General features: G+C 43.4%; 2 protein-coding genes and 1 long non-coding RNA gene across 3 annotated transcripts in view; 1 reads left to right on the plus strand and 2 right to left on the minus strand.

Annotated features, from left to right (window-relative positions):
- slc39a6 (solute carrier family 39 member 6) overlaps nt 1–11,019 on the minus strand; it is a 32,255-nt gene extending 21,236 nt beyond the window's left edge. The window contains exon 1 of the mRNA XM_019874936.1: nt 10,338–11,019. The gene's annotated coding sequence lies outside the window, so the exon portion shown is untranslated. The remainder of the gene's footprint in view (nt 1–10,337) is intronic.
- Nucleotides 3,572–8,192, plus strand: cavin4a (caveolae associated protein 4a). The gene is made up of 2 exons (XM_019874949.1): nt 3,572–4,498; nt 5,582–8,192. The coding sequence occupies exons 1-2, from the start codon at nt 4,076–4,078 to the stop codon at nt 6,176–6,178; spliced, it is 1,020 nt and encodes a 339-aa protein (XP_019730508.1). The 5' UTR covers nt 3,572–4,075; the 3' UTR covers nt 6,179–8,192.
- A 1,280-nt stretch (nt 11,020–12,299) lies between the features above and the next one.
- Nucleotides 12,300–12,804, minus strand: LOC109518847 (uncharacterized). The gene is made up of 2 exons (XR_002168830.1): nt 12,712–12,804; nt 12,300–12,617 (listed from the first exon to the last, which is right to left on the minus strand). It is a non-coding gene; the product is annotated as an uncharacterized LOC109518847 (long non-coding RNA).
- Nucleotides 12,805–14,332: the final 1,528 nt, after the last annotated feature.

Here is a 14,332-nt window from a genome sequence, read left to right on the forward strand (position 1 = left end):
CATGTGTGTTCGTGTGTGTTTGCTTGCTTGCGTCCATACTGGTGTGTGCTTCTATGTGTGTATATATTTGTGTCTGCATATATATCTTTGTGTGTGTGTGTGTGTGTGTGTGTGTGTCCCTTCAGGAAATGTCCAAAGAACAACCGTGGCCGACGACACAAACACAACCTGGGACATTTTTCTGCAGACACTAACTCTCGGATGGTATAGCCTCCTTTTCCTCCTCCCTTCTTCCTTTTTTTTGTTGTTGTTCTTATTTATTTTGGGGACGAAGCTCCTGGATTGGGATCTGGGACAAATGTCGAAGAAGATGAGGAGCGTAGGCAGCCTTATTTCTTCTTCCTTTACTCACCCCACCTTGAACAACTGAGGAATGTTGGCGCATCCCGCGCTCTGATTTTCGAGCTTCGGAAACGTGGACGACCAAATGAACGACTCTTGATTACAACAAGTTCTTATAATGATGATCATATTAACATTGATGATGACTCGTTTCTGATTCTCGTGATGTCATAGTAGTCGTCGTGTGGTTCTTCGTTGGATTTCAGTTGGCATGACAACCGCCGTAATCGTCTTTTCTGTGTTGACCTTTCAGCAAGCGCACACGGCAGCTTTTAATTCCGGCCAGTGTAATTTATGATTAGTATACGCATTTATGTGCAGCTGGACTTTTATTTTGAAGTGTCGGCCTGCTTCCTTTTCCATGAAGGCCACGACAAAAAGTGTCTGCCTTCTTCAAAGTCAGGTTTTTTTCGTTTATTTTGAACGCTGCTACAGGAAGGAAGTGTTAGGCTTCCTTATTTATTTTGGAGGTTGCAACAGGAAGTGTCAACCTTTCTCTCTTATTTTGAAGGCCACTACAGAAAGTGTTAGTTTTTTTTCCTTTACCTTGAAGGCTGCTCTGGGAAGAAAGTATCAGCCTTCCTTTATTTCCAAGGCTGCTAAAGGAAGCGTCTGCTGCCTTGTTTTCTTCGAATGTTTCTACCAAGCGTTCTCAAACTTTTTGACCCCTCATAATTTTTTGTTATATTTTGTTGGGATAGAAAAAAAAATAGTCAAACGACGAAAAAGTTCTTTTTCCAGGACCAAGTCAAAGCTTAGCAAGAGAGAAAATCTTTTTTTAACGGTTGAATTAAAAAAAAAAAAAAAGTCCAAGCATTAAACTTTTTATTCTGGAAAAGACACCTTTACTCCCTAAAAAAATAGGAACACACACCAACCACCCCAGCCTCCTTTTCTGTTACCACCGGACAGCAAATTATATTGCAGATCTCCACATTACAGCTGGCCAGCCAACTGTAATGTTGGGTTTAGGGATCCCAGTTTGAGAAGCACTGGCATAGACGACTTTGTGAGATTTTTTTTTTTTCCGAGTACAGTAATCCCTCGTTTATCCCGCGGAGGTTACGTTCCAAGAAAAATCCGTGATAAGTGAAATCTGTGAAGTAGTCAGCTTTGAATGAAACCAAAGATTAAACCTTTTTTCAGGCCAGAGTATTTAGATGCAGAACATAACGCAATGTAAAAATAAATAAAAATGCAGCCCCTGCCCCCAAAAAAAGCCTGAACCAGCAAAGACGTGGAAGATAAACCGTGTTACAGCGAGGGATTACTGTAGTGTTTGTTTTTAAACACACCTTAAAAGTATTTACCTTTTTTTTTTCATTTGAGTTGTAGAAACGGTAAAATGTGTGATGTCAAGAAAGCAAAGTGAATGTGACTCCGAGGGCAAATGGCAAACTGAAGCAGGCTAATATTCTAGCATAGGTTGCTAAAGGTGGTGAATGACAAACATTTTGGAAGTATTTTTTTCCCCCCATTCCGAATAAAAAAAAGTATCTTTTTGAATCACACTGGACATGATCGAAGCGGGAACTTCCAGCTGGCTGAAATAACAATTCTTCTCCGCCTTTATTTGCGTTAGCATGTTTGAGCTAACAAGGCAAACTGGCCACAAGTGACGAAGGCTTCATGTGTCTGAGCTAACCGCTAGCTGACGACCAAAACAATTATTAACTCACTTTATTTTGGTTAGCTTGGTCATGTGTATTAATGAGGCTAACTGACCGCACAAAGACACAAAAACAGACACACAAACATATCCACCCGTGTGTGTGCACAGACACACAAAGACAAATGCAGAAACACGCGCAAACACACACAGACACTTTACCCTCAGGCCATTAGCGCCTTTAGCTTGGCAAGCTAACACATTTTTTAATCTCCCTTTTGCGGTTATTTAACAACACAAATGTTTTCATGTTTCTTTTTGTTTCATAGGGGTCAACGTGACAATCACAAAACATCTGTTAGCGTCATAACAAGGAGTTTTTAATTTATGGTTGAAAAAGAAACGATTGTAGTCGTGATGTTGTGTTGTGTTCATTAGCAAAGCAACTAGCAGTGTAGTGGCGGTAAAGGGGCGGGGTCACAAAGGACGTGATGAGTCGGAAAACTTGTCTTACGTTTGTCATTTCATTTTGATGATCAGCACCAGCACCCAACCCAGCGGCGGCCCCCTCCCTCCGTGAACGTTTGTTTGTCTTGTTGTGATTGTTCATCTTAAACGTGGCTTCAATGTGTTGATGTGTTGACTTGCATGTGAACTTTGAATAAAAACTGTTTTTTTCCCAACAAAAGATCGCACAAATGGTTTGGCATTTGTCTTTGTTTTTTTTTTTCTTGTTTGTTTGGGGGTTTTTTTGGGCCAAAATTTAATTTGTCTGCCTTAAATTCTCATGTATCCGTCACATTCACACTTAGAGCATCCTCAATGATTCACACGCACAGGTGTGTGTGCGTGTGTGTGTGCTATCGGTTGTCTGTGTGTGCAGGTGTCTGTCTACAAGTGTGTGTTTGTGCGTACATGCGAGTGCCTATGAGTGGCCATGCGTGTGTGTGTGGAATGAGAGGAAGGGTCATCACATACGTATTTAATTCTTTTGGGTGGGGGGAGGATTACCGCTGTAAATTTAGACCAAATTCTGTGTGTGTGTGTGTGTGTGTGTGTGTGTGTGTGTGTGTGTGTGTGAGTTCTCTGCCAGTTATTTCATGTTGCTAACTAACTGTGTTGTGCACCAAACAGAAAGTAGTGACTTGCAAGGTTTTTTCTTTGTTAAAAAAAAAAAAAAAAAAAAAAGAAAGAAGATAAATAGTGATCTTGGCTTGCAGATCGCATGGAAGTCATTCCTGATGGATGATCTGTCACATTCGCCACGAGTCAAAGCACCAAAGAGATTCTTTCGAACTATAAGTGTTCCCAAAATAAACTACCCGGTCAATCTTTGGTACTCTTTTGGGGGATTGGGGGGGCGTCTACAGTCTACAGAGTTGGGTGGCGGGGCGGTCTTCGGAAGGGCATTTGTTTAAAGTGAAAGTGTTGACGTAAATGTCGGTCAGCTGTGGGCTTTGCTTATGCCTCTGAATGAGCAAATAGCGGAAAAAAAGAAGATCAATCCCGGAAGGACTTGGGCTTAGAGGTTTCTCATTCTCAAAATTGTCTGAGTGTCTCCTTACAGGACTTTTATTTTTAGTTACCTATTTCACTGCTGGATGCTTCTGACAGGGTGGGATCATGTTCCCCTTTTTTAATGAGAGGTGGGGCTGGGGCGGAGTTTCCCCTTTTTCGTGTCACCAGTTGTCCTGGTGGGTCACTATGCTCGGATCTTTTTGACGCCGGAAAATTATTCCCCGTTTGACAGAACCTTCTACCCCAGAGCCAGTGAACTTTATGCCCAAAGCCAAAGCCTTCTTCCCGAAAGCCAGAACCTTCTAACCCACAGTTGGAATCTTCATTCCCAAAGCCAGGGTCTTTATCCCCAAAGCTGGAACCTTCTTCAACCCAAGCCTGTCGTATTCAACCTGAAATCTAAAACGGTCTTCCCTAAAAACAGAAACTACTGCCCCACAAGCAGAGTCTTCTTCCCCAAAGCCAAAGTCTTTACCCGAAAGCCAGAACCTCCTACCTCTTCTTCCTCCTCCTAATCCAGAACTGTCTCTTTTCAAGTCTTTTTTTTTCTCCTAAAGCAACAGCTTTTTTGATCCCCAAACCCAGATTTTTCATCCCCAAAGCCGAATGCCTCTGGAATCCCTTCAGGAAATGGATCAGCACAAGTACGGCGCTCAGGAGAAGCTGGAAATCGTGGGGTTGGAGGACGAGGAGGGTAAGCCCATCAGCGCCCTGAGCATCCTGTCTCTACTGGAGCGCGTGGCCGGAATCATCGACAACGTGCAGTCGGGTCAGCAGCGAATGGAAGAGCGTCAGCTGGACCTGGAGAACAACATCCACAGCATCCAGGGTGACGTCCTGAAATTGGCCAAGGAGCACGCCGAGACGAGCGGCTGCTTGGACAAATTGCTGCAGAAGACGCGAAAAGTCAGTGCCAACGTCAAGGATGTCCGAGCCCGTGTGGAGAAGCAGAACGGTCGCGTCAAGAAGGTCGAGAGCACCCAGGACGAGCTGCTCACCAGGAACAAGTTCCGAGTGGTCATCTACCAGGTCATACAAGCACGCTTCTTCTTATTCGACATACCACGGGCTGCGGTTCTCCACATCCATATCTCACTTGCTCTACTTCCTATCCTACAACTTGCTTCTTCTTAAATCACCATCTCCTAACCCTGGTCTTCTTTCTAATTTTCCACTTTCTTTCTTTCACCGTATCCATTTGCTCCTTTTCTACACCTCACTTCCCTCTTCACCAACACCTCAGTTGCTATCCTTCCTCCTTGTCTTTAAACCTCACTTCCTCTTGTTCCAGTAGACTTTCCAATAGAACTCAATAATACTTTACAGTCGGACTTTGTAAAACTACACTAAGAACCAGTAGAACTTACAACGGACACCTTGAATTTCCAGTATTATGCTGCACGAGAAACTTCAGTCTACCTAAAAAGAATTACACATGAAATTCCTGAAAAATGCAGTCACGAGATGGTACTCCCGCGACGTCTGTCCTTCAGACATTTTTCTTCACGTCTTAGTGATAGAATGAATGAATATAAAGACAACGTTGAGTTGACTGTCTGAAAGTGTATTGTTTAGTTCTTATTCTAAGAGTGATTTGTCGCGCCTTGTGGAGGTTTGCGCTCTACTGACACTGAGCTTATCTTTAAACGGAGCATTTCAAACTTTGATTACGCTTTGCTCAAATTGTTAGCAGCGAGCGTAACCGGAGCTTAGCCAACAGCTGCGTTACAATCTTTGACAGAGGGTCCTATTCTGAGACCCCGAGCATCCCATGCCTGGCCCCAAGCTCCTCACTAACAACCACCTGCTGTCGACCGCAGTCACCATTTGACAGCACAGCCAATCGGGCCAGGAAACTGCCCTGATAAAAGATAATCGTAACACTACGACAGACTAAACGCCGTGTGACGCCAAAGCATAAAGAGCTGCACGCATGCAGGCATGTTCAGGCTAGCCATTAGCGTTGAAGGCAACAGTCACGAGCAATGTTATGCTACGCATTAGCATTTCAAGCATACCATAAGCATTAAAGGTCCAGCCACCACCGGCATCGTTTGGGTATCTGCTGAACGAGAAGGGTCAATCCTTATTGCTGTTGTGGTTTCCTCTCAGGGTGAGACTGAGGTCCCGTCGGTGGCCGTCACCAAGAGCCCCAAGGGGGGTCTGGAGGCTCTGGAGCTAGAGCCCGATTCTTACGACGTCCCCGCTGATCTCTCCTCGGATGAGGAGTACCTGAGCATGGAGGAAGCGGATCCTTCCCGCGCGGCACGATTCAAGAAGTCCATGGTGAAAAGCACAGAGACCCTGAAGGCGGCCTTCTCGAAGGAAAACATGAGTAAGACCAAAGACAACATAGGCACCAAGTTCCACAACCTTGGCGAGAAGGTGATGCCACCCGAGCGCCGCGAGAAGATGCACCAGGCAGGCGAGCGCATCAAGCAAAGCGGCGAGCGCTTCAAGGAGAATATCGCAAAGAAGGCACCCACCAAGGAGAGCTTCAAGATCAAGATCAAGAAGGAAAGAGCCGTGGCCGAGGGCCAAGAGGGTGCAGATGCTGAAGTAGAAGCAGAGGCCGAGGTCTCCGCTACCTCCCAGCCCCAACCCGAGCCTGCCTCCACCAAAGTTGTAGCGGAGACCAAGAGAGAGGGGCTGGTAGAGCAGGCCAATGCCCCCGGGAGAGCCGAGCAAGAAGAAGATTACGGAAATTAGATACCCGTGACAGAAAGATTACGGGAAGGAGACCACCATTATGGGAAGATGACGGGAAGTAGAGCGCGTTTACGGGTAAATAACATGAAGCAGACCACCATGAAAGGCAACAGACCACCATTATGGGAAGATGAAAGGAACTGGACCCCAACTGCGGGACGTAGACCACCATCATGGGACAACTACAGGAAGCAGACCACCATTACCAGAAAAAAAACATCCATAAAACAGATAACATTTACAGAACGTGGACTCCCATTACAGGATGTAGACCAGCATTGCAGGAACATTAAAAGAAGTAGAGCCCCATTACAGGAACTAGACCACCATTACCAGAATTGAAGCCCAGTTACAGAGATGATATAAATCAGATGATATTCACATGAAGTGGACTCTATATACAGGTTCTAGACCACAGCACAGTAAAATTACATATACTTGACACCTTGTACACAAAAGTAGAGCAGAATTATGGAAAAATTAGCAGAAGTGGACATCCGTTATATGAAATAGATCACCGTTACGGGAACATTACCGGAAATAGACTCCCAATACAGGAAATAAACCACCATAATAGGATGAGGAATATAACAGGAAGTAAACCACATTTTCAGGAAGCAGACGACGGAAGAAGAGAGCAGCTTTGTGATTGATCCAGGACAGAGTGATTGTATTTTGTTTTTTTTATTAAGTGGCGACACCTGCTGGCCCCTTAACACAATTCATGTTTTACTACTTAGGCGCACATTTACACACGCTACCATGCCAAAGTGGAAATCTTTATTTGAATGATAGAGAACAATAAGAACAATGGCATTTGGTGGATTACGCGATTAACATATTTAAAATGCAACTACACATTATTAAAACGTCACTTTTGGTGATCTGTGCACATTCTAACCTATTTAAATGCAACGTTAGGTGGTCTTTGAACGTTATAACATAAAATGTCAGTTCTGGTTATCATTACATGGAGGGATATTGACAAAAGGGGCTTGACATCATGATTGACAGTTGGTTTTGTGCATGTAATTGATGACACCTGTAGTGGTGACGTCGAACGAGTGTGTGTGTGTGTGTGTGTGTGTGTGTGTGTGTGTGTGTGTGTGTGTGTGTGTGTGTGTGTGTGTGCGTGCGCGCGCACGTGTGAGTGTGTGTAATAAGTTTGAATTGGTACAACGTGGTAACTAGTGAATTCTAAAGTCTGTGGTAGGTTTCCCTCTAGTGGCCTTCCATGGCGATGCACCCAACCACATGTTTGCTGAGTCTTTTGCGGCGGGGAGGGGGGGAGGCTAAAGTGATGGAATTTGAACATCTTTTTTCCTCCTCGTTTTCATGAACCTGAAATAATCTGCGGCATGGGGATACGATTTTAAAATATGAGATCAGATTAGATCAGATTAAATAAAAGTGGATTCGAATTTATTCATCCGAGATGGACATCACATAAACAATTGGCAAGCCTGATGCATTAAGTGTTTCATAATGAATAAAGCCCTTAGTAAAATTACAGCAGGTTTTGGGAGTCTTTTAATATGGGTGACCACGAATAAAATAGAAGTTGTAGCGATCATTGACGAAAAAAGAGATTGGCTCACATCTCTGTCACACGTCCTGTGAAAGGCAGGAAAAACTTGTCGGGGATGTTGCTGTCAGTGAGGTGAATCAACGACCCCAAGGATGGAGACAACCAAGCACAAAGCAGACACCATCATCACGTGATAATCGACACCTCAAACACAGACACCAAAACACCTCCAGCTGCAATCCACCCATTTTTTGCCCAGCAAGCATAATGTCAATTGACTCTCCACCAACCAGAAGATGTCAACACCCTGTCACATGGAGAGGAATTCATCCCCGATTGTGATTTACGACATCCTTTGTTGTTGGCTCTGTTCCAACTCTTGAAAGCAAGAATGTAGCATACCTGCTTTTATTGTTCCTTATCACACCCACCTTTGTAAGGACTTTCCAGGGAACGTGTTTAACATCAAAAAGGAACCGTTATCTCGAATATCAACAGTATGTTGGGGGCACCACATGAAAAGTCATATTGAAGGCAACGGGTCTTGTTTTGGTCTTTATTTTACATTTTAGGGGGAAAAAAGAAAGAAAGCGGATGCGAAGGATCGGGCAATGGCCGAATCCCCTGTGCACACATAACTCACAACGTGTAAGAGAGCTTGTAGTCAGATAGTTCAGAGTCATTCTGCAGTGTGTGTGTGTGTGTGTGTGTGTGTGTGCGCGCGCGCGCACGTGTGAGTGTGTGTAATAAGTTTGAATTGGTACAACGTGGTAACTAGTGAATTCTAAAGTCTGTGGTAGGTTTCCCTCTAGTGGCCTTCCATGGCGATGCACCCAACCACATGTTTGCTGAGTCTTTTGCGGCGGGGAGGGGGGGAGGCTAAAGTGATGGAATTTGAACATCTTTTTTCCTCCTCGTTTTCATGAACCTGAAATAATCTGCGGCATGGGGATACGATTTTAAAATATGAGATCAGATTAGATCAGATTAAATAAAAGTGGATTCGAATTTATTCATCCGAGATGGACATCACATAAACAATTGGCAAGCCTGATGCATTAAGTGTTTCATAATGAATAAAGCCCTTAGTAAAATTACAGCAGGTTTTGGGAGTCTTTTAATATGGGTGACCACGAATAAAATAGAAGTTGTAGCGATCATTGACGAAAAAAGAGATTGGCTCACATCTCTGTCACACGTCCTGTGAAAGGCAGGAAAAACTTGTCGGGGATGTTGCTGTCAGTGAGGTGAATCAACGACCCCAAGGATGGAGACAACCAAGCACAAAGCAGACACCATCATCACGTGATAATCGACACCTCAAACACAGACACCAAAACACCTCCAGCTGCAATCCACCCATTTTTTGCCCAGCAAGCATAATGTCAATTGACTCTCCACCAACCAGAAGATGTCAACACCCTGTCACATGGAGAGGAATTCATCCCCGATTGTGATTTACGACATCCTTTGTTGTTGGCTCTGTTCCAACTCTTGAAAGCAAGAATGTAGCATACCTGCTTTTATTGTTCCTTATCACACCCACCTTTGTAAGGACTTTCCAGGGAACGTGTTTAACATCAAAAAGGAACCGTTATCTCGAATATCAACAGTATGTTGGGGGCACCACATGAAAAGTCATATTGAAGGCAACGGGTCTTGTTTTGGTCTTTATTTTACATTTTAGGGGGAAAAAAGAAAGAAAGCGGATGCGAAGGATCGGGCAATGGCCGAATCCCCTGTGCACACATAACTCACAACGTGTAAGAGAGCTTGTAGTCAGATAGTTCAGAGTCATTCTGCAAACTCTCCACTAAAGCAAAAATAGACATAGATGATGATCCAGAATTCTGCTGTAGGTATTAGAATCCTCTGTCAGGGAAATAAACTTGGTGAAATTACTTTTTCGTTGATTGAGTAGTCCTTGCAGAAAAACGAACATGCAAAGGAACCAGTAAATGTAAATGCAGCTTGATTCAGATTCCTTTACATACCCAAGTTGACTAGTCCATTTTTAAAATCAGCGTTATCAAAGGTAGTTTCAATCTTTGGCGCTTTTTTTTTCAACGTTTCTCACACTAAGAAAAAAAAGTCAATGACATGATTTACTCATTTGGTCTTCTTTGGCATTTCCTATATTTGTTCCTGGAATCAAACATGGTTTAATATGGATGGAGTACAACCATTAATTTTATTACAAACAAGTTTTAAAGCACAACATTTACTTATAGCAAGTCCCACAAAGTAAATACAAATGCATATTTTTTCTTTACAGATGTGAAAATGAGCCTTTTGTCTTGGGGGAAAAAAATTGCTTTTTCCAAACACATTTGTTCACACAAGACTCGATAGATTTTAAAAGTTCGCCATTTTGTCAAATGAACCATCAAATTGCACTGCTCGAAGCGCTCAAGAGTGAGAGTACTGTATGAGCAATTGCAATTCCTCTACTCGTTAAATTACTGTTGTGCAAAAAAAAAAAAACATTAAATTGTAATGGCCAAATATCTTGCAAAAAGACTGCTCAACAAGAGAATAACCCAGACATGCCGACTTTAAAAATCTACATTTTGCATCGTTTCACAATGACGTCATTTCCCCTCGAATTTTAAAAAGCTTTTCTTGTCTTACCTTCACTTATAGATGAAGACTGTTTACATTTACTTCTTGCTCTGCATCTTAATCAAATCTGTGAACGGTAAATAAAATCTTCCTTTATCAGGGCTTTTCAAATATAATTGTTTGGAGTCCTTGTACGGTTTCGGATTCATTTTCGCTCCCGACCATACGGTGGGACAAAATCGAACAACTTCGCTAGCTAGCGAGTTGCCTGCGTGAGTGCGAAGAAGAACGGCAGCAATGCGGAACTGCGTGCTCTCGTCCGCCCCCCTTCGGTGTGGCTAGGAAGTGTACGTCGGCAGCATCCACTCGCGTTTCACATTCGCTTTACATGCACAAAGGGAAAGCGCAGGTCAGATCAGAAATCATATTTTAAGATGATTTAAATGTTATATTGCGTAAGTATGTGCTTTGTTGTGTATGACTTATTGTATCGTCTAACATTGGTGAAATAATGTCTTTGCTGCCTTCTTAGCCAGTACATCTGGTACCTACACTGGGTCACTCTTGGAAAATAGTTTTAATCTCGTAGTTTTTGTTTTTCATGTTAAACCTGGTTGAATGAAAAGGAAATAGTCATACATCTTAAACAGGAGCCGGGATGTGAAAAAACAGAACAGGCACTTGTCCAGATCCTCCTCTTACAGTAGTTAAATTCGACCAACAGAAAGTGATGTTGTGCTTTGCTATTTTTCCCCGTTAAGGAATTATTCCTCTCCTTTTGTTGGATCTGAAAGAAACGAAGACTGTAGAACATTGTTGAGTAATTTCGGCTTGCTATGAGAACTACTGATACGAGAACTATTGATACGAGTCTCTGTCCTGAACATCTGCTTAAGTGCTTAAAACAAAGAATGTAGTGTGAAGTTTAGATCCTATTTCCCCTTGAGTGATTAACAGCCCCCCAAGTGTCTTCTTCTGGTCTCCCATCTCTGCTGTGCCCCTCAGGGCTGTCAAGTTCCCTGAGAAAGGAACTCCAATCTCATAATTTGTGCACAGCGAATGTGGTCTGTACTTTTTCAAAATGCCAAGATCGAACTGCATTGAACTTTCAGATTTTTACATAAGGGGAAGGACTGCCCGCCCCTCATTACCATAGTACGCCTATATAAACGTGTGACTGTATTTGTTCAGGGCTTCCTGATGAAATCTGACTCTCACAGGAGCCCGAATCGATTCATGTTGCGTTGTGATAAACTTCAGAAAAGACGACGTGGTGTTGGGTCTTCTTCCACCTTATAGAGAGATAAAAGAACCTGCGTCCAAGGAGGGCCAACATTGACAGCTTCCCCTGCTCTACACCTCCAAGTGAGAAATTGCGCAGTTGATGGAGCCACTGCTGACCATCCCCGACTCACTCATGTGTAGTACAGTATATGAACAGTAAGACAAATTCAGGAAATTGAACACATCGACACATGTGGGAGTCAAAAAGAAAAACCACTAGACAGACTAGAGCCTAAAATAGAAAATTGGTTATGAAAATTCTTTTATTTTTTTAACTCTTTTGAATGTTGCAAAATGATTTTCTGTGATGTTCTTTTCTGTAGTGAACTTGTTCTCAACCAAAGAAGCAAAGTTGTGGCTCCAACAGGAAGCACCCTCCCACGCAGGCTCAGGCCCGTAAAACAACTACCCCCCCCCACACACACACACACACACACACACACAAGGCTTCAAGGTCAGTTAAGGCTTCAAGGTCAGTTAACGGCAGTCAGCATGTGCACAGGCACAAGCCTGTTTTCAACACTTGGAAAAAAAAAAAGTCTTCCACAAATGGAGTATATTGCGTGGAATCCATCTCACAATGCAGTGGTCGTGGGTTCAAACCCACGCTCCGGCCTTCTTGCGTGCACTTTGCATGTTCTTCGCGTGCCTGCGTGGGTTGTCTCCTGGCAGGCTTCTCCAGTTTGTCTGTTTGTGATCGGCTGGCGACCAGTTCAGGGTGCACCCATGAGCATCTCTTTGACTCTGACATGTTGGGTAGCTCATGACAGTGGACGCATCGTCACAGACCAATGGGAGGAGAAACACAAGCTCCAGTGCAGTTCACAAATAAAAATTCCAAAATTGATGTAAAACAAAAAAAAACAAACAAAACTGTACATCTGTACATATATACATGGCATTCATTCACAATGTGGGGGGGGAACAACCTTCTAACATCCGCAAATATTCTTTACAATGTAGTTGTCACAGTAAACATCAACAGGACGACGATCAGCACTTCTTGTATTTTGTTGTCTTTACGGGTGGAATCCCAACTGCTGCCTGGATTGCATCAATTTGAGCCTGCGGATAATTTCAAACAAATCGTCGGTGCCAAATAAATAGCGAGTATGACGGCAGGTGAAAAATGTAAAATGTTAAAAAAGCAAATTGTTACCCGTCTCCCAGGTGGCTGCTGTTGTTCCGGCGAATGTTCCCATGGCAACCAAGCGAAGTTGGTGGTCCCAGGGTGTTCTTTCGCTCACCCGATATAAATATATATATAGCCTGATAATGAAGACAACACTTGCTCTATGTATCTATATGAGCCATATTAGCTGAGAAGGAAATCATATCTAACCATATTCTCAAGTGTAATGTTCCAATCATATATTCTATACATGTCTACACAACTGCAAATACACAGTCCGTTATTTCACTCATCTTACTATAGGTAAGAGAATAGGATCCTGACTACAATCCCAGGAACACAAGTAGGGCTGCCACCCTTGACAAGGTCAGGGCAACCATGCTTAAAACACACATCAAAGCAGGGAGGGAGGGTCACGAATACGGTCAGAGTCAACAAGTATGTTTGAACAGAACAAGGGTTTAAGTTCCCATGCATGTTCATGCAGGCCTGAGGATTTCAGAAATGAACAGAAACTGTTTCTCCATTCCCTTGGATTACCCAATAGGAAACCACGGAAACTAATTTGGGGTTTGTTGAGGAATTCTATCCTTAATATGAGTACTATTGGTACCAGTCTCTTTCCTGAACCTCTGTTTCAACACTTAAAACAAAGGATGTGGTGTCAAGTTTCTAACCTATTCCCGCTTGAGTGGTTAGCAGCCCCCAAGTGTCTTCTTTTGCGTCCCACTCCTCAGGAAAGTCCCTGAAGGCTGTCAAGTTTCCCTGAGAAAGGAACTCTTTCTCTCGGGATTTCTGCACAGCAGGGGACATCTGGACTTTGTCGTTATGCCAAGATCGAACTGCATTGACCTTTCTTTGCTTCTGATTTTTACATAAGGGGAAGGACTGCCCGCCCCCTATATAAACGTGAGACTGTATTTTTCCTTTGCTTCCTGACAAAATCAACTCTCAGAAGCCCGAATCGATTCGTATTGTGTTGTGATCAACTGCAGAAAAGATGACGTGGTGTTGGGTCTTTCTTCCTTCCACCTTATAGAGAAATAAAAGAACCTGTGTCCAAGGAGGGCCATAAGGAAATGGGACAGATCCCCTCCACAACAGGTTCCGTAAATCATGGGAACCCATTTTTTAAAATATTTTGCCTGCTATTCATAATCAAAAATTATTATACTTAAAAGTATATTTAAAGAGTGTTAGAGGAATCTATGAGCAAAATTGTATCATGTTTAAAGTTTCCTTTAATTTGGGCAGATCTAAACGTTTGGGTGCGTATCCGGCACCCCCAAATGCCTGTGCACAAAGGTGCTGGCCACCTGGGTGGAGGGCTGTTGAAGTCCACAATTAGCACGTCAATGCAAGTGGGCGATCACAGGGGAGAGGGCGAAACTCGGTCACAAAAGGGGAATGAATAATTCGGGAACAGCGGTTGTACAACAAAAGAGGAGTTGAGAACACCCGTCGCGCCCGGGCGACATTGGCCATCCGCAAAGTCTGCAACATGTTAATTCGATGTAGACCAGACAGAAAAGGCGCCAACGTACTGGTGGTTCAATGTTTAAAAACAGGTAACCAATCACTACCGAGGGGCCGGACCGGGGGTGCGGTATGCAAATATCGGGGGCAGTGTTTTCCTTGTATGTTACAA

This window comes from Hippocampus comes, unplaced genomic scaffold, assembly GCF_001891065.2.
Source record: "Hippocampus comes isolate QL1 unplaced genomic scaffold, H_comes_QL1_v1.1 scaffold20, whole genome shotgun sequence".
NCBI classification, from domain to species: domain Eukaryota; kingdom Metazoa; phylum Chordata; class Actinopteri; order Syngnathiformes; family Syngnathidae; genus Hippocampus; species Hippocampus comes.

Excerpts from the sequence above, each read along its gene's own strand:
- cavin4a (XM_019874949.1), top strand. The coding sequence starts at position 4,076 with ATGCCTCTGGAATCCCTTCAGGAAATGGATCAGCACAAGTACGGCGCT. Across the intron at positions 4,499-5,581 it reads TCCGAGTGGTCATCTACCAG|GGTGAGACTGAGGTCCCGTC; the intron begins GTCATACAAGCA and ends GTTTCCTCTCAG.